Raw genomic sequence first — 21,491 nt, 5'->3', positions numbered from 1 at the left:
CTTTGTTTAACATTGACAGTGAGATACTTGTTTGCACTAACTAGCATTGACTGCTATGGTCTCTTTTGCAAGACACTTTATGTATATATTCTTATATATTATTCGCCCCCTCTATTGATGCACCTTCTCCTTATTGGTACTGTACTGCTCTTGTCTTTGTTTTGTTTTTTTCCCCCTCTTATCTATCTTTCTTACATCTCTGTAACTTTGTAAATAACTGTATACTGCTGTGCTACTACTGGACAACTAAATTTCCCCCTTGGGATAATAAAGGTATCTATCTATCTATCTATCTATCTAATTGGAATTCTTTAACATTCTTTAATTCATTGAAAGGCTATGAAAGGATTACTGGTGTGTGCTGAAACCACCTATAATAATATGCACAATGACTCTGACCCAAACCCATGTTGCCACTAAAAAATGAATATAATTTAAATTAGATGGCTCTTTATGTCAACATAGCTCACCTCATTGTTCTTCAGAGACATGAAGTAATAATGGATGTTCTTCATGCGAGCGTATTCTTTCACCCTCGTCTTAAACTCCTTATGATCCAGCACCTCACCACAGTATTCCAAAACAAAGGTATTTCTGAAGAAAGAGAGAAAAATCAAAACAAAAATGTATTGCCAATTATACCTTTACAACCCCGGATATATGCTTGTTCTTTATGTATCATTACATTATACATTAGAGACAGAAAAGAGTGTCTAAAGTTTTTGGGTGAAAATCTGGTCGGGGAGTCATCGGATCGGTAAAGTATTTAACACTACACAAGTGAGCCAAACCTCTGCAAGCAAAGCCAGATCTTGTGTCAAATCGGGGGTTCTGTCGGCGAGCGCCAAAATTGGTCGGCGACAGCATAATCGGAGCAAATATCTTGCAGTGTGTACCAGCCTTTAGTATATTAGCCTTAGTTGGCCATTTCTGTACTTTGGCCGCTATTTTCAGTCTACACCAAATCTCTTACAACACATTGTGAGCTTGTAGATCAGCTAATTTCAGCGACGGTTGCCCTCAGGATAGGAATTCAGGGGTTCAAGTGGTTAAGGATTTTTAACAGACACTTACGATATCAGGTCTTTAGCTGCCCTTAGTCCCCATCCCTTATCTTCAGTCAGAATAACTTCAAAATCAGCATGCTGCCTCATCTGGAAACGCCGGTTAGAGCAGTATGATCCATTCAAGCACCGTGAGGAGCTATGGAGGAAATATTTAAAATGAGAATAGAAAGCAAGGACAAATTCTGTTTGTCATGTCAAGCTGATACAGTTTCATTAACCACTTATATACTTTGTTGACTGGTGTTCCCCAAGGAGCTAACTTTGCCCCCCCCTCCTTTTTTCCCCCATTAAACCAAATCTCTATTTTCACCGAATGTTTTATGCCCAAAATAGGGACTCTAGGGCAGGGGTCTTCAACATTTTCAGGCCAAGGACCACTTAGTTGAGAGATGAAGCAGGGTCCCCCACAATCTTTTCATAGATTCCATATAGTTTCAATGTTTGAGAGCACAATCATCAGTGTATTTTGGATTCATGTCAATTTGTGTTTTCAGATATTTAACCACTTGAACTGTCAATACTTAATAAACTTGACCTTTCACTCTGTACCTAGTCTTTTCTTTTTCCCCTCTACATCAAACCTCTTTGCGGAAAATAGCCGATCTACAAGCTCACAACGCCTCGCATTCCGAGGCGTTGTGAGCTTGTAGATCTGCTATTTTTGGCTAATGTTCTCAGAATATGGACACTAGGGTTCAAGGGTCCGTGACCCCCCGTTGAAGACTCCTGCTCTAGGGTTCAAGTGGTTTGCAACAAGGTGCATAACTTACAATTTCAACAACACATTCACAGGTTTATCAGTTGATATCACGTTTGATATAATAATAGAGGTTCTTATGGTAGGCACTATTTTGTAACAACTCACCACTCAATCATCAATAAACGATTGAGGCAGTCCTCCCCACAAGCGAACACTCCTCTGGATCTCTCTTCCCTCGAAAGTACACCACATTCACACTGCATTCGCTTGATGTCTCTGTGAGATTTGCTCTTCTTTCTGCACATGAGAACATTCAACGGCTTTCAAAGATCAAGCATGGTGACATTTTTACATTTTTGTTATGTTATTAATAATGCAAAAAATACATCAAGCTGTTAAAATCCCATTCAGACAAACCAATGCCTACCTCTCAGTCAGATACAAGTTCTCTTCGATCAAGTCAAAGTAAGGTGGCATCTTCTTTGACTTGGACTGCTCTCGCCATTTGTTGGAATCCCGGAAGTCCGAGAGATTGAGTAAAGGTCGCTGCACCTCAGTCTTGACAGCGGTTTCCTTGGACGAATCACTTTCGGCTTGGCGCTCCCTTTTACCGTAAGGCCCAGCTTCCGCCTCGTTGTCTGAATCAGACTCAATCTCTGGACGCCTTTTCTTTGGAGGTCCCCGGCCTCGGTGGGGCCTGAGGTTGTCTTCTCTGGGGGGCTCGGGGATAGCAGAGCCCTCACTGGCAGGGCCCCTGCTGTTGCTGCTTATTTCATGAGCTTGGACAAAAGGTGATGATGACCCCAGAGGTCCATTGCATTCTACAGTGATTTTACTACTATGACCCAAAGCTTTGTCACGGCCGTCCTCCTCATGGTCATTAGTCAGGGAGTCGGGGTGGACTTGACATACAGGATCTGGGTAATGTTGAGGGACATGGAGGTAGGCTTGTCTGCTGGTTTGAAACACAGGGGGCTGACAGGTCCAGGAGGCATTGCTTTGCCTGTGCTCCTGTCCCAGTGGCGAGGTTATGGTGTGTTTAGAGTTCAGTGACTGTGTCCCGTAGCTGCTGTCAGGCTGCTGGTATGTACTGCTGGGCTGCTCCGGTTGAGTGAAATCCCAACCCAGAGTGAATACAGCCTTCGTGTCTTCCTCTTGGTAATGGGGGAGGATCCTACCATGGCTGTCTCTCACTTCGTTCTGTTTCTCGGTGTAATTGTCAAGGCTGTGGAAGGGACCCTGGTTCACTGGTTCACTGGCCTTTGCTCTTTGGGCACTGTTATAAGGATCCTTATAAGGCTGGGCGATGGTAGAGCTGGAACCTTCCGACTGACTAGTGCTGTCAATCATATTACTCTGGGACTGACACATGGCGTCATGTGGTGGAACGGTTTCATGAGTCCCAGCACCACTGGTGTCCTCACAAATCGCAGGAACAGCTTTAAGCCTTTCCTGTGGACATACCGGGTCTTTACTGATATTCAAGTCAGATTCTTTATTAGTGTGCTGCTGCTCTAAGCTGTTCATTTGGCTGCATAAAGAGGCTGCCATGTCCTGTGTGTCCAGTGTTAGCGAAGAGTTCTTTGGCACTACCACTACTGAGTGCAAACGTTTATTCACATCTCCGCAATCTGAGTCGTACTCTGAGTCGTCACTGTCCTCACTCTGTTCTGACCCATCCTGACTCAGCAACTTTCTCTTCACCGGTTTGTCCTTGACAGCGCTCTTCATGGCTGTTTCTTCAGCACTACCACCATTCCAGCTTTCCATCTTTGTGACTTTGTCTTGTGAGGTATCATTTACATGCAAAGGCTCATCCATGGTTCTATTACCAGTGGGGTTGGAGACAGATTGGTCATTGGTGGTGCCACATATGTCTGCTTGTGAAGGCTCATTTTGGTCTTTGTGTGCACCTTTCAGAGAGGACGGGGAAACAGCTGTGAACTTCTGCTCAATAGTCTCTACCTGCATTACTAACTTGGAATGTGTCTGGGCTTCTTGTTGGCTATCGTCTTTGACTCCAAGTGACTCTTGTTGGCTAGCTTCTTTAGAGAACTCAATGTTTTTGACAGAAATCACCTTTTTAAGAGTAGGTGTACTCTCTTCGCACAGTACTTTTTGTGCACCATCACTGTCCGAGTTGTCTTGCCCAACAATATCCCAGCGTGATCTTTTTGAGTTATTCTTTCTTTTGGCTGAATCTGGTTTGTGCTGATCACTTGTAGGTGGCAGCTTGTTTTCAGGATCAAGGTTTAATGAATCTGGTTGGAGAGGCAAGATTGTGCAAGACTGCATGCTGATAGTCACATATTTAGTCAATTTCACATGGTCTGTTTTAGTGTTCTGCTCCTCGTGGTCTCTCTCTAGGTCTCTGACAGGGAAATCTGACGTACCAATTAATGATTTTTGCTCTGATAAACACTGACCGAGTTTCTTATCTTGGCTGGATGTTATACCATCCTTACTACTGCATATATTTAAGCTAACAGTTTCAGAGTTTGCCTGTGGCAGAGGGTTAAAACAAAGGTTATCCTTGACAACACAAGATTCTACTGGGACAGCATTTACATGGGGCAGGTGACCACCAGATTCTTTCTTAGAAGTTACAACGGATGCATTTTTATTCTCAGTTTCAAGACTAGAGTCTGTTTCTTTTATTCTCTTATTAGACAGTTCTTGCAAATTCCTACCAAGAGATGAGACTGCCTCCTTAACATCACTGTTGCCTTGTTCTTTCCTGTGGCGTGTATCATCTAGCTGGGATTCAGATCTTTCCTTTCTGTCTCTTGAGTGGGATTCAGTGGAGCTTGAATCTGTGTGCGTTTTATTAGGACTGTGAAACGTGTCCTTTGATTGTCTATCGGTTCCACTGACTTTCACAGATGACTTGGAGGCGGTGGGCTGCTTTGAGTCAGGCTTACTGTTTTTCTTTTGGGACTTCCCTTTGTGATCTGCCTCAGAGTCACTGGAGCTGCTTTTGTGGCGTCGCCTCTCAGATGTTTGAGAGTGACTTGAATAACTAGATTTAACATTGGTCTCAGACTTGTGATGGGTAGTAGATTTACGGTGATTAGACTCAGGTTCAGGGGAACCTTTATGTTTAGAATCAGAGTCAAACTGTCGCCTCGACGACCTATCGGATTTAGAAGACTGTGTTCTTTTATCAGTCTCTGATGAGTGTGGAGAATCTATACATTTTGTGTCCTTTTCAGATTTTGAGTGGGAAGATGATTTGGATTCTTTCTGCGAGCTTGAATGCGTGGACGATCTACTAGAGTCGTTCATTCTGGTCCGGTTCTTCCTGTGATCATCTTCAGAGTCAGAACTGTCCCGGGCTCTTTCAGCCCGGGAGCGAGAGCTCCTTCTATCTCTACGTGGAGAGCTCCTGTGGGATCGGCGCTCAGTGTCGTGATAGTAGGACCTGTCAGACCGTGACCCTCGATCGCCTCTGGATCTTTCTGATCTGGTGTGGGAGGTACTTGTCCGAGAACCTCTCGACCGAGACCGAGACCGCGATCTAGATCTGGACCTTCTGCGATCTTTGTCTGCGCGGGAGGAACGCAAAGACGTGTGTCTGGAATCACGGTCTGATTTTGGGCGACTAGAAGACCTTTCGCGATTCTCTGACCGCTTGGAGCAACTTTTTTCTTTTTCATCAGTATTTGACCCAGAGGAAGACTTTCTCACCTCCTTGCCTCTGCTGTCTGGTGGTGCTTTATTTTTAGGGTTGACTGATTTGTGGCTGGAAGACATCTGGCCTGAATCTCCATCAGATTCTGAACCAGCGGGAGCACTATCAGATTGGGACCTGGTTTTCCTTTTAACTACTGTGATATCTTGTTCAGTGCTACTGGAGCTCTCTCCATCTTTTCCTGAGTGGGAGGAATCAGTTGGCTTCTTAAGGCTGGCCGTTACCCGGGCCTCAGAGGACTCTGTGTGGGCTTTTTCAGAAGAACAGTCACTGGTAACGTTCTGAGGCTGGGGTGAGGGGAACTCCACTCCACTTTTACTTGAGGATTTTATTGAAATCTGTTGTGGAGGTGGAGGTGGTGGTGGAGGAGGTGGAGGAGGTGGTTCTTGTGGCACAACACTAGGTGTTGGTTTCTCTTCAGTAACTGAGACACTGAGAATCTGCTTCTTAAAATGCATCTTTCCTAGGTCAATTTTAGGTTTAGGTGGTGAGACGACTGCGCTCTGGGGCAACTGAACCTCTGCTGCCAACGTTGATATTGGTGGGGTTGACTTCTTTTGCTCACTAATTTTTTCCACACTTTGCACTTCTTTGTCTTGGGGGGCTGAGGTTGCAGCTGGCAAGGCAGAAGGGGGCTCAATGGGAGACTTTTCGGGGCTGGGGGGGACGAAGAACAAACTCTGCAGCGGCTTCTTTGTCGGAGCGAAGCTGAAGGACACTTTCTGACGACCCTGCTCTTCAAGGTTCACCTTCATCTTGGTCCCTTTAGGCAAGAGATGGCTGGACAGCATGACTCTGGGACTAAGGCTTTTCATTAGAGCTGCCTTGGTGAGGCCTTCAACCTTTACCTACAACATAGACATAGAAACATTATGGAATTACATATTCAGGTCATTTCAACCATAAAATGTCACTATAAGTCAATGGCTAAAACAAAAAACAGTGGCAGTATATACAAAATAAGCAGAAGGAAGTCCAGTTAAAAGCATAAAAAAGGGCTATGCATTTTTGTGAACTTACCGAGGCATTACTCCCTTCCTCTCTGCCGGTATTGAAGAAGACAAAATAAAGAGAAATTAGAAATTAATTAGAGCTCATCATTCATAAGGTTCTTCCTCCAAAGCTTTGCAAAAATTTACAAAAACGACATTCTCAGGCTTAAAGCAGCACTATGTAACTTTCCTCTTCTACCCCAAATTTGAATCTGGTTTCCTGCGCAAGTGCTGACATTTTTACTGTTGAGAGAGAGTCGACCTGCTTACTCGGGGGATAAATTGAATCTTGACCATCAGGTCAATATTTGTGTCAGATCCTGTGTCTAGGTGAGACATGACTTTTGACACAATCTAAATGTCTCAATAGAAGAGTAGGGAGAAAAATAACATACTCAGAACATAAACAGAATTTTAATGTATTGATAAAAAAAAGTGAAATAGTGAAGCTTTAATTTACTGGGTGTAAAGAAGGTAGTCACATGCTACAAATGAATACATCCACCCACACATCGAACTCAAGTATCCACCTAAAATTCCTTTTGGATAAAGGCACCATGGAGAGTAAAAACAGCTACATGTGCTGCTGAGGTGACCACCTCACCGCTAGGAATGGGACAATTATTGTAATTTGTAACCGAATAAAAATTGCGATTTACAATATTATCGCGATAATCAAAATATCCCCAACATCCATAATCCTGGGGCGGAACATTTGCCAAAAAATAGCCGATCTACAACTCAGTCACAACACGTCTTGTTGCAACACGTTGTGAGCTTGTAGATCGGCTATTTTTTGGCAAAGAGATTTTGTCGAGAATGAAAAAAAGGATGTTATTTCCAGGTCCGCTTTACCAATTATAGAGCATTAGAGGGTTTAAATGGTACCGGATATGCAGCTCGGCAAATAAAAAGTGAATTGATCCTAGTGCATTATGGAGGATAATTTCACAATTATTGTGAGTGTTTTTTATCACGATAAACGATAATAGCTATTATCGTCCCATCCCTACTCACTGCATCTCAGTGATGTCATTTGTAGTAATCCACCCACCCAGTTTCTGTGGGTGGATGGGTTCATTTGGAACATGTAGATGCTAAGATGGTCTCCGAACAGATTGCATACTCTGAGGTGCAACAACTCCTTGGTACATCTGCTGACCAAACAAGAGCCTTTTTCCAACTGCTCCTGGGCTCTTCTTATTTGCATTTGCACTTTGGTGCACAGCACACTGTCACTAGGCTAACGTAGAATTTTACTATTTATTTTCTGTAAATGGCAAAAATTTCGGAAGTGCAAACATTTCATGAGCTGCTTTCACTGGACTAACTCGTTCTAAACAGTATTATAATAAGCACGTAAAATGGAGCTGATACTGGTCAGCCAGGCTCTGCCACTTTATAGAAAGAAAGTAAAAAGAAGACGAAAAAAAAAGAAACACACATGGGAATTCACCACTTGGAATGAAGACTAAATATAGACGATGGGACTGAAATAGACAAGTCCTACAATGGATGGAGCTATGAAAGACCTTGGCCTACATAATAGAACCAAAGGCTAAAATTGTGATACTAGAGCTTATAGCTTATCTCAATAATTATGTTACCGTATAAGATACGTATAATATATATCACTAGGCAACAAAACAACACCATAGATAACCATAGTCTTTTTGTGGCCAATTTAGAGAGCTCAGACTGCATGTTTTCTTTCACAATATCAGTTTCTTCATTCTTCAAAGGCCTAAAAACATCCTATTCTTTGTAAATTAGGTCAACATAATTAGGCTAATACATAGAAACCGCTTTTTAAAAGTGATACCACCACAGAGAAATGAACCATTGTTGTGCCTACTGCGTAAAAAAAAAAGATCTCAAACAAGCAATGTAACTGCTTGCATGATCAACCCACATATGTGAAAATAATAATAATAATGTCCGAACATCAAAAGCATCCTAGGGAGAAATCATGTCAACCCTCATCAGGGTTTGCCCATCAGGAAATGACCTGCATTGTGGAGCATACCTGTAGTCTTTATTGTAGCCACACTGAGCCCAAGGCTCAGCCACAGATCAAAAGTACTCAATAACAACAACGGGTACTATGCAGATAAGACATTTATGGCAGTGCATTTGTGGGCTGCATGAGAAATGTGCGGGTCTAATACCTGAGCTCTGACTTGATTAGAGCGTCCATTGCACGACACGTCTATAGTTAGAAGGGTCGTAGAGGCTGCTGACCAAATACAATCCAATTCAGAGAAGCGAGCCCTCCAAACTGATGACACACCTGAAAGAAAGAAAGAGAATCAAATGAGACGGGGTCATGTCAGAAGCTATACAGTCAGAATTGTCATGCCAAAGCTTTAATGCATATCCTAAAAATACAGTTGTAACTAATTATCTATAACAGAGTGGGGGAAGTCACTGTTGAGACACAGAGATATTTGAATGAGGTCAGTGAACAAGCATTTCCTTCTTCTGGCCATGGTAAGAATTCTACTCTAACATGCATACGGGTCCTACAAATGCAGTTGTATATTGTGTTTTGCTATAGGAGCAGGTATTCTCTTGTGAGTGACACAATGTAAGAGCCAGGTGAAGGAGCAAATCTTTGGGAATGTTAATGATGGTGCAGGGTTCATCCCAAAACTCACCAAACACTTTCACAAAGGTATAATGAAGCAGCAGGATCAGTACGTGGTAGTAGGTTAGTAACCCAGTATACCCACCATCATGTACTGTTAACCGTTAACACACCATACCAAAATAGCTGACAAGCAGCAATAGATACAGGTACTGACTGGTGTGGTACCTGTATCTATGTTAATTGCCTACTGTCTGTCTGATTAGAATCTGTATGCATTGTGTGTACTATCAGTCCAAGGGTCAGCCCAGAAGAAAACACATGTGTCACGCCTCCAACTGCAGGGTGGTGTCTTCTCGAACCTACAGTGTTATCTATTGTTTCAATGAGGCAGAGAGAAAGCCATTGCACCTCCTGATATGTTTTCTGCAAGGGACTTAAAGCTTAAAGCTACTCCCCCCCCCCCCACCTCTCTCTCTCTCTCTCTCACACACACACACACACACACACACACACACACAGCTTGTTGTATTGTTGCATTTGCCATAACATTACAGAATATGAAAACCTAAAATGAATCCTTAGGCAGTTCTCGTAGTATCAACAACCTATAGTGCTCTACTAAGTGGAAGAGAAACATGGATGCAGCCAGGGCAAAGGCAGCCGAGAACAACAGATGCCATCATCAGCACTCACAGAGAGGCTGGGTGACCAGGCAGACAGTCTGACTGGTGATCTGAACCAGAACAAAGGCTATCTTTTGAACAACAGCCAAGACAACAACACATGCACACTAAAAGCAAAGCAACCAAAACAAAGTGACGGACTTGACATTTAAAAAAATGGGGAAGCTGTTCTTCACAGCATGGCCCCGTGTGCAAAGAGCTAGCGAAGAAGACGAGGCCTTTTAAAAAAAGTCGACTGATTCTTGCTAATGACAACACGTTTGAACAATCCAGTAAACCTCACTGTTTTGAGAGTAGATTTTGACGAGGATTAGTTAGATGCAATCTAAAGCGTTTTCCTGCAGTTGTCGGGTTATTTACGATTTCATTCTTTGGATAACAGTGTTAAAAATGCTTTGATTATTGCATACATCAGATCAGCTATGCTAACTAGCTAACTAATGTTAGTGACGTTAACCCAGGCAACAGCCAAAGGCCATCTTTAAATATTAAGAGAAGTGAATTCCCCAGTTTTTTTTGGTCCAGTATCTGGATATTTCACAGTTATGATTGTGCGTGTACACATGTACACAATATTATACATGCTAAAATATTAACGGATTTAGTGTTTTGGGTCACAGCGTTTTGATTAAACGGACACCTCAACCTCATACAATTGGGGGTGATTCGATCATTGTGGTTGTTACACTGTTATTATAGCGGTTTGGACAAGGAGCCTCTTGTTCCACGCATAGCAAGCCAGCTGATGGTGCTGATTATTGACCAAATCAGAATATCGACAGTAGTGGGAAAAGTACTCTATTTTTTTTAATTAAGTAAAAGTATCAATACTGCTATGTAGTGCGATTTTCAAATGGCCGAAATGTATATGGGGCCGAGTGGTTAATGTATGTTTTGTAATAGTTTTCAAATAATTGTAGTGAAGTAAAATTATAATATGTGTGCCTCAGATGTCGTGGAGTATGAGTAAAAGTATTGGAAATACTCAAGTAAAGTATACCTCAAAACATTTCATAAGTAGTACAGTACTTAAGTAAATGTACTTAGTTACTTTACACCACTGATCGATCATAATACATTGTATCCACGTTCATAAATCATAGATTGCATTGCGTTTTAAAGGGGCGACGGCCACAATAAATACAGTATAATGGCTTAGAAAGGTGAGAATCCTAAACATTAATTATGACGTTAACTGAGGTGAACAGCATCGCAGTTTTCAGACCAGCCCCACTGCCCAGTCTGTGCTAAAAGGCTAAACCTTAGGGACGTGCGAGCCTTTTTCGCTGGACAAAAAAAAACGACGCAAGAATCGAATGTCGACGCGAGCTTCATTCTGTTGAATAGTTCTAGTTTTTGCTCAGAAAATCCGTCGTTTTGCATCGAGCGAAAGGCTGGCGTGAGGAAGTATAGGATATGTAGCATTTACTCAGCTAGCATCCGGCAGTGCGAGGCTGCGAGCTAGCTAGTGTGGCTAATCTTTAGTTTCTTCACAGAACTGGTTCATTTGCACTCGCAGTTTTGATAACTGCTGTTGTTTCTTCGGGTTGCTTTTTACTTTCTGCCGATTTAATGTCACGGGCCAGGCCGGGAGGATTTCATTACGGACCCCCTGTGTACCATCACCTTACACCCGGCTTAGCCAGCTAGCATGCTTAGGCAGTGTGTAGAGTGAGGAGGAGGCGAGGGGGGGTGTTACTTAAAATATAGCAAAACAAAAACGATCGATCGTCAGATACTCACTTTACTATGTGCTTTCGGTCATAATAAGGCTCCCCCATCTTCGACGCCACCGTCAATCGGCCCGCTGGAAAACATCAAGCAGTTTATGCCGACGTCAAGTGATCCATACGGGCTTGAATGTGGAGAAAGGTCCTCGGCTCACTGCCTCAGCCAGCTGCTCTAATGCTGTAAAGCTAAAGCTAACCCACAGCCCAGTGATGGCAGCTTCACTAGGACTCCAATAATAATACATACATGCAGCGAGAGTATTGCATTCTGCTGTGTGTGTGCGGTTATATGTTGATTTTTTTCACACTTAATGCGCCGGCGAGTTTCCTTGCTATAACTTTTATTATTGCATATTAACATTATAGTTACTGACTCCCATAGACAGCAGTAACTCTTGCTGCTGTGCACTACTTCAGCATCACATGATGAGTGGGAACTGGGAGGAACACAGCTGGCGCCAACGCTAAATGGTGTTCACTGTTCAATATTATATTATTATTATAATAAATACGCCACTTTGTGCTTTTCTACTCGCAGCTCAAAACTGAATTAGAATAAAAGATTAGACAAGTAGCCTACAGTAGGCTATTGGCTCATACCTACTGTAACTGTACCGTATGAGAATGTACACATGATGTTCTCTGCCTGCCAGCAGGTTTCACTTATTATAAACTAATAATAAGGTGGCTCTCAACCTTTTCAGGCTGTGACACCCCAAAATAATCATATTTGAATTGGGACCCCCAGTGGCCCCCACCCTGATAAGCAGTATAAGTAGAATATTGTAATTGACGTAGCCTATTCAATTTTGTTTGACTTGGTTCCACAGAAAAAAGAAGAAGAAAAAAAGAAAATAGCAGATCCACAAGCTCCACAACGGTGAGCTTGTAGATTGTCTATTTTCACTATTTCTTTCTTTCTTACATTATTTGACAATTTGGTCCCAGTTTGACCAGTTTTTATTACTTTTTATGCTGTAATGGTCTTTCTTCCTTTATTTTTGTAGGTATTAGAAAGGACAAGGTCCATTGTCACTTCACTTCTTAAAAATATCCCGACCTACAGGTTGAGAACCACTGCCCTAGGGCCTAGGCTAAGGAATGAGTGAGTGATTGAATACAGAGAAATTATCTCCCAGCGACTCCCATCAATCTAATCCAGGCCTGGCCTACTGTATCTGACTGTTCTACTAGTAATAACACATCTGTGGCAACCACTGTTCTGTTGACACATTGGTCTCTCTCTAGTCTCTTCTAGGTCGTCCTCTGAAGAGCCCTCCATCGTCGCCTACAGTCATCCTGTGATCCCGGTTCTCCATACATCTGGCCAGCTCGTCTGTAGTTTGTGCTCCTGCATCTGTTCAGCCACGTATGTTAATGTGAGATGTGTGTTGATTCCCACAGCACCAATTTGCTGGCTGCAGTTCTCGAAGGCCTTTGGCAGTGTCCTGCTACAAGTCTCTTTCTCCTAGCTGCTATTTTCTCGCTCACCCTTGGTATTGCCTCATACAGGTTCTTGTTGGTAACATGTTCACTCTTGCTGATGTTAAGTACTACGGCATGCAGCATTCTGTTGTAGCACCCGTCTAGGGACTTCTGCAGAGGTGGTTTCAGGGTGATAATTGAATATCCAGTAACCTCACTCCAATGCATGCTGCCTGTGGCTCGTTTTTCATTGTACGCTTTTCAATATTTATACACAATAAAACGATTAGAAACTATCAGCTATATTCAACAGTTTGACACTTGGCAGAAACCTTTGGGAATGTTGAAATGTACCAAAGAAATAGTAAACTGACAGTGTGACTGCAAGTAATCCTGTCAATGCACCACTAATCTCTCAAAACAGATTTTCTGACGATGGGTTCCCAGATTGATGCACTACTAGGGAAACATCTATCATTATAATCATGGGATTTCTTGTGAACTGTGATAGACAATGTGTTGTCTAAATTAACCATTACTAAGTCAGATTTCTGAAATACTTGAAAATGGCAGCTGAACATTTGTATTGTGATATTTATCAATATCGGTATCAGAAGATATTCAAAGATGCCAAACATTTGGGGATGTTGCATTGACTTACTTTCATTCTATATCAGCTTAACCTTAACTGAAGCGTAACTGTACAAACGCATATAACAAACCATAACAAATGCATGTCTAACCTCATGAAACTGAAGTAAATCTGGGTATATGAATCTAATGCCTAATTTGACATGCTGCCAGTATTAATGGCAAAGAGTGGGATGAGGAGTAACTAGACAAAACATTTATGGCAGTGGCTTCTGTACTCTGCACTCTGCATCATATAATAGATTTCGCAAAAGTCTACTACATATTACATTTGTAAATACTGTACACACAGTATAGGCAAAAATATATTTTTACTGCATTCTAACCGTCTATAGTGGCTAGACCAATCACCACCAAACTTTTTTTTTCTTCTTTTTTTTTTTTAAGATTTGTTTTTGGGCTTTTTGTCTTTATTGGATAGGACAGTAGACTGACATGAAACGGGGGAGAGACAGGGAGTGACATGCGGCAAAGGTCACCCGGATTGGGAATCGAACCGGCGACGCCGACAGGCATTGATGCCGAAATGGCAATGCCTATATGGTATGCGCCTGGTCCACTAGGCCACCAGGCACCCCACCACCAAACATTCTGATGCACACTGCTACAGGATATATAGATAGATAAATACATGGATGGATGGACGGACGGACGGACGGACAGATCAACCTTTATTAACCTTTTATTCATTAGGGAACAAGTAGAGAGAAATGGGGGGGTAAACCACCGCTCAGTTCACACGGGTGTGATTTTTAATAAATGTGTGTCCCGTATTCATTTGGAAACCTTGCCCAAATTTGGAGTCATACCTATGTCATAATAACCTTCAAAGGACTGATAATGAGACTCATTGAGAGGTCGCTCAAGTCCATCAAGCAGGGTAAGTGAGTGAGTTGATTTTTCATTTTATTTTTGTACTGTCTGGAATTGTCTAAATATTTACAGTTGAGTTGATCTGAGCTAAAAGGTTATTGGAGATATCATCCCAATTCAAATATTTTGCCTTTTATTTTTTATACATTCAGACTCAAATATGCCTTGTAGGATCTTTGCAGTAATGCACAGATTGGCTGGTCTTCTGATGCCTGTCCGACGCCTTATCCCTGCCAAGGACTACAAGTACTTTTGACAAAGAATGGTGGATGACCTCTGTATTGTGATGGCAAAGCAATACAAGTTCACTTCTGCTGATGTTGTTACTGCTGTGTGTGTGTGTGTGTGTGTGTGCGTGTGCGTGTGTGTGTGTGTGTGTGTGTGTGTGTGCGCGCGCGCGCGCACGTGCACGCATGCGTGTGGTTAAACCGGTCTCTAGAATTGTGAACTGCTGATGCAACTATATCCTTTCACACCCTAGTGGCAGTGCAGTTTGGGTTCGGAGCCCTGGGACCTGATGTTAAGCTCTGTGCATCCTACTACACCTGCTGCCAAACTGCCAAAATACCCTTTGGGGGCATGTCCACTTGGGCTTTGGGCCAAATACCAAGGCCATCAAATTAAACAATTATTTTTAAGTCGACAGAAATAACGAAGCACGTTTTATTATTAACTTTTATTATTCAGTACCATGTATTAAAAACAAATAATCTGTAACCATTAAAATAGGCCAAACTGAGGGGTGGCTTCCATGAAATTCCCGGATACTCCCTCCAAGGGGAGCGGGTGGAGATCATGGACACAAGTACTGGACTGTCCGGACAGATAGTTGAAAATGGGGAACATAATATGTATGTCTGTATATATTATATGTACAGACAATGCTGAGTTGCTGACACCCTCTATGGCTCAAGCAAGCAAGCTGTTCTTCCTTAGGAAGCTCAGGTCCCATCCTTCAATGTGTGCAATGGGATGCTACCTGATGTTATAACAATCTGTAGTAGTCAGTGCCCCCTTTGCAGTTCCAGCAATGTTTAGGGACAAAGACTGAACAGGCTGGTGAAGAAAGCTTGCTCTGTCATCTGTGCTAAATTGGACAGTGTTGTGTGGAGGTGGTGCAGGCATCCAGACGTGAGAAGAAGCTGGAGGCAATATCCTGGCCAATCCCTCCTACCCCCTCCAGAAGGAGATTGTGGGGTGGCTTAGCCCCAGGGGTCGAGGAAAATGCATCCTCCCCACACAGAACAACAAAAGACTCAGTCAGTGCTTTGTGCTGTTAACCCTGAGGCAATGGCAAGCCTGCCTTTGCTTGCTCTGCTTGGTGCAGGGACTTACGAACTGTAGAGTTTTTTGTTGCTTTTGAATTCTTTTGAGTGTTAGTCCGTTATTGCTGTTGTTTTGATAATTACTTATATTTTAGGACTGACTGATTGATTAATTGATTGATTGAAATACTTTATTAGAAGTTTGCATAGGAAAAGCATGGCCTGTTTACATTGGGGTCCCTTTGTGCCCAATTCTTAGACATTAAATGACAGACAAATATAGTGTATACACAGTACTGTGCAAAAAAAACAAAAAACATCATATAACAGTCTGGTCAGTTTGTTTGAGCCAAATCTGGGTTGGACATGATTTGTGGAGCTGCCTCTGGTGTTGTGATTGTGGACATCCTTTACGATTTGGAAATATTTTGACAGGTACAGGGGTATAGTGGTGTAGTGTATCTTGTACACCAGGCCCATTGCAAGAACAAGATGCTGTACTCTGTCAACTACTGAGCCATATCCCACCCTTTCAAAACTATCGGGGTGAAGATGAGTCCGAGAGGGAACTATGGTTAAGCAGTAGCCTAACCAGTTTATGTTTGGACTTTGGAGCTTTGTTTTTAAGGCCTGTGTGGCGCTAGTACACGCTACGAACGTGGCCTCCATAGTCATAAAATGGACTAATGTTGCTGTTATACTATTTGGGGGTTAATGTATTTATTTAATTTTAATGTTTATTTACTTTTTTTTCTTTTTACTATTATCTACTGCATAGTACTGTATTCTATCCGTCTGTCATTCAATGTTACAAGAGATACTTCAATGTTTCCCTATGGAAATAAGCTTAGTCTTTTCTAGGATCTCCTTTTAGTTGACCTTGTACCAGTGAACTGTACCGTCGTGAAACTGTACCTTTTTCTATGCAAACTTCTAATAAAGTCTTCAATCAATCAATCAATCAATACATTTATTTAAAAGAAATCCCCTAAAAAATAAAATGATATATTTTTGATTTGAAATAGGCTATATATTTTATTTTTGTAGGAAAAGAAAATGGGGTTATATAAATGTTCCAACAAACATATCTAAGAAATTCCATAAATAAAATAATAGTAATTAAGAACAGAACAGGTCTGAAGTAGTGAAAATAGCTGATCTGCAAGCTCTTGACTAAATCCGCCCACAACAGGCGTTTCCGTTCCGAAAACGAACGCACCCTTCAGTGGAGTTTCACTTCCGTCTTGTCGTCTTTTCTCTCCGGCTGGAGATACATTACTCACGACGGGAACGGAGTCACCTTCGCTAAAGAACTGACTTTTGGGCTGAGAATATAATTATCTCTTGGTATTCATCCTGTGTAAGTTTAGGCGTTAGCTGTGCACAGTGTGATTTAACCACAGGCTCATTTTCTTTACAGCAGACTACTAGAGACCCAGGTGAGCTAGCTGCTAAGTGCTAACATGAAACTGAAGGCCTATGGGAGGCTAACGTTAGCCGAGCTAGCGTAGGACAGTGATCGAAGCTAATGACGACAACTGCGGTGCAAAATACATGTGCACAATTATATATTAATTAATTGTCGTGCTAAAACGACGCAGTTTCAACTGGAAAAGGGCGTCAATTGTACCCTTTAACTTCTGAACACAAGTATTTTTGTCGAACGTATTTTGTCGTACGACGGTGTCGCGCTCCTAAAATGACCAATCTACAAGCTACCACAACATGTTGCTAGTCAAAGTATTGGAAATTGGAAATACTCAAGTAAAGTACAAATACCTCAAATGTGTTACTTATGTACAGTAGCCTACTTAATTTAAGTAAATGTACATTGTTACTTTGCACCACTGGTTGTGAGATTTCGTAAATGTAATCGTTGTTGTATACTATTGTTTACACATCAATCTGGTTTAGCAGAGTTTTGGGGGTCAATTGTGTTTTTTGTTATTAATTCTTTGAAGTGGTGGTTGTTTTCAGCTGGGCTGGCTAGCTTGCGTTATGCTAGTATATCCATTGGTCTAATAAGTAATAAGAATGGTACCTGTAGTCATACTGGTAACGTTATGCAAAAGGGGTGACCAGGCACGCATTGATATGAAATGGCAAGTAATCAATTACACAATCGTAATTAACGCCTGGCTGTGTTTGCCGACTATTTTACTTATTTTGTTGATGGTATCTGCCTGTTTTTTCAGGTTATTCGTTGCTGGTGGTGGTGTTGCAGGTGCACCACAGGTTGTGTAATATTAGTTTTTGCAACCTTCCTTTTGCTGCCTTGGCAAAGAGTTGACAGAAGTTGTAATTGACCCCAATAGCTGTTTTAAACTGGGTGTTGGATGTTGGTATCTGCAAAGAGGAAGTTGATGAACACTCAAGAAGCATTTTGAGTCAGGATACACTGATCCCCCAGCTACATTTGAAATGGCTTTGTTATTAGGTATTTCAACTGACAGCACCATTGTATTATGTTGTAACTTTGCCACTAGTAATGCTGGCCTGCTGTAAGAGTTGTTGGTTTATCAGGGGAAGTGGAACTGGATTCTAGATTAAAAAGTGTCTGGCTTTGTTCTCACAGTCACACACAGATGGGACTGGAACATTTAAAGAAAGTGTTAAGCTGGTTGAGTCAAAAGCAGGATGTCAGAAATGTTGGCCTCAGCTTTTTGTGTGCATGGTCTGACTCTGATCTCATTGGTCTGGTTGGTTGTCATCTTGTCCAAGTTTAATTGGATTCATAAATAGAACCGGTTCGTCCTGAAGGTATATTAATATAAAACATAATGATAATGGTGGGGAAACTGCATTATAGCTTCTGTTTTCCCCCCACAGTAGCTTTATTAAATACATTTAAAACTGAGCTCATATGATTATGGAATCATATGTTGCCCATTACTGTCATGTCATACAGCATGTTTGTGGAGATATTTTTGCTGTATTGTTTGTTTGGGATGTTCGCTTTAGGTGTTTTTTTACTGTCACTGGACCTCGGTCATTTGAAAATTAATGGATGCCTGTGTATGGCCATGTTATTGCTTTTGGGCCAGTGATTAACTGCATTTTAGGCCAGCTTCGAATGTGAATATCTTAACACTTTGGCGGCCAGAAATATCTACATGATGAACTAGATGTGCATTGTGCATGCACTTGTTATTTTTGTATTCAACTCTGGATGGAAGTGTGCAGTTTGTAACTGAGGTTGTATGCAACTAAACTATCATTTCAAGTTCAACCCATAAATGGAAGATACATGAACTGAAAGAGAGCAATTATTACTTGGATACTTTTCGTTTAGTTTCAGACCATGTATTTAAGTGGTGTTCCCAGTTTCCCATGTTATGGCTTCATGTTGGAATGCCATGGAATTTGAAGGTGTGCCAGAGATGCTGTCAGCAATAATGTTATTCTGTACCCCTCTGTTCTGCAGGTGCTGTTTTTTGTGCTTTGGCATGGCGGTGGTCATCCGTTTACAGGGACTCAGGATCGAAGCAGGTTCTGAGGACATTCGCAATTTCTTCAGTGGCCTGAAAATCCCAGATGGTGGGGTGCATATTATTGGTGGAGTACTAGAGGAGGCTTACATTATCTTTGCCTCTGATGAAGATGCAAGAAGGGCAATGCGGCGATCGGGTGGTTGCATTAGGGGTTCCCCAATCAACTTGATGCTGAGCAGTAAGTCGGAAATGCAGAGCATACTTGAGGAAAGTACTAAAAATGCAGAGCTGGAACAAAAGGGGTCACTCAGGGAAAGTTCCAGGCACCATGAAGTGGATGTTTCTAGAGGGGCTAGGAGAGCTGACTACATGCAGACTAACAGAGGAGATCACCATGATGACCATGACATGTACTTGCATCTAAGGGGGATGCCTTTCTCTGTGACTGAAAAGGATGTCTATGACTTCTTTCATGGGTTACTTGTTGAGGGCATAATCTTAAAGCAAAACGCACGTGGCCAATACACTGGGGAAGGTCTAGTCAAATTTGCCACTGTACAGGATGCAAGAGATGGCCTGATGAGAGATAAGGAATACATTGGTTCACGGTATGTGGATATTCTCCCAGCAAGTCAGCAAAAGTGGCTTGAGTCAGGCGGAGATTTGGCAGTGGGTGTAAATGGTAATGGCAAGTTGAGAAGAGGGGGATCGCCAACTCGCAGTCCAAGGTATCCACAAGCCCGTACAAGGTCTAGATCTCCTGTGGCCATGCCAATTCACAGTCCAAGGTATCCACAAGCCCGTCCAAGGTCGAGATCTCCTTTGGCCCCGCCTACTCGTAGTCCAAGATATACACAAGCTCGTACAAGGTCAAGTTCTCCGTTGCCCAACAGACCCACCTCTCCTTCCAACCAAGATTTTTGTGTCCTATTGGAAAATCTGTCCCATGGAGTGGAAAAATGTGACATCAAAACATTTTTCAAACACGCAAGACTGGAGGACGACCAGATACTGTTCCTACTTGACACCAACGGGGGAAGAACAAGGTCTCTCTTTGTGCTTTTCAACAGTCTTGGGGAATACTCTGTAGCCTTAACTCGCCATAACGACAAAATATTTGGCAGATCAGTTAACATTTCCCCAATCTCACGTAAGAAAATGATGTCCATCCTGGAATCTAACACCAGGAGGCCTGATAGCTTTCAGGAGAGGCGCCTAGACCAACAAGCCAATCCTCATGACTCCGAGAAGGTGTGTCTCTATGTGCGTAATATGCCGTTTGATGTACATAAAGTAGAGATCATGGAATTCTTTTTTGGGTTCAATATTACAGAGGACAAAGTGTTCTTGCTGCGGGATCATAACGGTACCGGTCTTGGAGAGGCTTTAGTGGTCTTTCAGTCTGAGGGAGAAGCTATGAGTGCTCAGTCTCTGAATGGCCAAAGGTTTCTGGGGACAGAAGTCATGTTGAACTGCATATCACTGTCTCAGATGCGGGAGTTTGGTGTTGAGCCCCCAGCAGCGCAAGAGTCGATGATGCTAAGAGAGGAGAGGTACTCTTCCCGGAAAAGTGAGGTACCCCATTATCCTGGTGACATGGAGGTTGAAAATGTAAGAATGCCCACTGATGGTAACAGGACAACTTCCGGTCTACAGGTAAATGTCCATAGAGGGGGAGATCCTTGCGCTTATGCTCCACAGGACGGAGGCAACGGATCGGTTCATCGAGATTTTGGGCTGCCTGCATCCCAGGTCGATGGACCCACGCGTGTGAAGCTAGGGAACCTGCCGCTGCAAGTCAAAAAGTCTGAAATCTATGACTTTTGTTATGGATATCGTGTGGTCCCCGGATCTGTGGACCTGCCACACAAAGGAACCGCAACCGTGGTCTTTGAGTCACGAGAGGAGGCTCTAACAGCAGTTAAAGAACTGAGTGGAAGACCAATAGGTCCAAGGAAAATACACTTGATGATGATGAAGTACACTTTTGACTGAAAATAAGACATTTTCACATTATGCAACATGCCCCAAACGGTTTAAAAATGTGGTTGATTTGGACTTAACGAGATCATATTCTGAGAAACTGCGCTCTTCTTTCTCCTCTAAATTAAATGTTTTATTGTGATTAGATGTTAGTTTGTCTTCTAGTAAAAGTTTGTTTTTTGTGAAATTATCTGGTCAACTTCTTTGAGTTCAATATTGGGGATGATTTCTGCTCAAATCTCATTGAAAGATCTTTGTAAAAACATTTTGATGTACACATTTTTTGATAAAAGTACACACTTTTAATATCTGACTCATGTTTAATTTTTTGTATTGAAAATTGTTACCCCATTGAGCCTACTGACTATTTACAGTATGATACTTTTTTTTTACCTCCATATAATATACAG

The 21,491-nt window shown here is 42.2% G+C and overlaps 2 protein-coding genes across 4 annotated transcripts in view; one reads left to right on the top strand and one right to left on the bottom strand.

Moving 5' to 3' along the window:
• Positions 1 to 11,615, bottom strand: part of setd2 (SET domain containing 2, histone lysine methyltransferase) — a 36,548-nt gene extending 24,933 nt beyond the window's left edge. For both annotated transcript variants that reach the window (XM_080738971.1, XM_080738972.1), the window contains exons 1-7: positions 11,467 to 11,615; positions 8,619 to 8,740; positions 6,479 to 6,500; positions 2,195 to 6,306; positions 1,933 to 2,064; positions 1,075 to 1,203; positions 471 to 594 (exon numbers count right to left, since the gene is read on the bottom strand). In XM_080738971.1, coding sequence (XP_080595097.1) covers positions 471 to 594; positions 1,075 to 1,203; positions 1,933 to 2,064; positions 2,195 to 6,306; positions 6,479 to 6,500; positions 8,619 to 8,647 — 4,548 coding nt within the window. In that variant the 5' untranslated portion in view covers positions 8,648 to 8,740; positions 11,467 to 11,615. The remainder of the gene's footprint in view (positions 1 to 470; positions 595 to 1,074; positions 1,204 to 1,932; positions 2,065 to 2,194; positions 6,307 to 6,478; positions 6,501 to 8,618; positions 8,741 to 11,466) is intronic.
• Positions 11,616 to 16,928: 5,313 nt separating this feature from the next.
• LOC308302713 (RNA-binding protein 12B-like) lies at positions 16,929 to 21,313 on the top strand. Of its 2 annotated transcripts, none has more exons than XM_080747001.1 (2): positions 16,929 to 17,027; positions 19,092 to 21,313. In XM_080747001.1, exon 2 carries the CDS (start codon positions 19,114 to 19,116, stop codon positions 21,091 to 21,093), a length of 1,980 nt encoding a protein of 659 aa, XP_080603127.1. In that variant the 5' UTR covers positions 16,929 to 17,027; positions 19,092 to 19,113; the 3' UTR covers positions 21,094 to 21,313. The 2 variants fall into 2 exon arrangements, with proteins under 2 accessions (XP_080603127.1, XP_080603126.1); XM_080747000.1 differs by having other exon boundaries at positions 16,935 to 17,106.
• The last annotated feature ends 178 nt before the right edge of the window (positions 21,314 to 21,491 follow it).

Source organism: Nannobrachium achirus (genome assembly GCF_963921795.1).
Source record: "Nannobrachium achirus genome assembly, chromosome: 2".
NCBI lineage: Eukaryota > Metazoa > Chordata > Actinopteri > Myctophiformes > Myctophidae > Nannobrachium > Nannobrachium achirus.
This window is presented reverse-complemented; position numbering and strand designations above follow the sequence as displayed.

Excerpts from the sequence above, each read along its gene's own strand:
- LOC308302713 (XM_080747001.1), top strand. The coding sequence starts at position 19,114 with ATGGCGGTGGTCATCCGTTTACAGGGACTCAGGATCGAAGCAGGTTCT.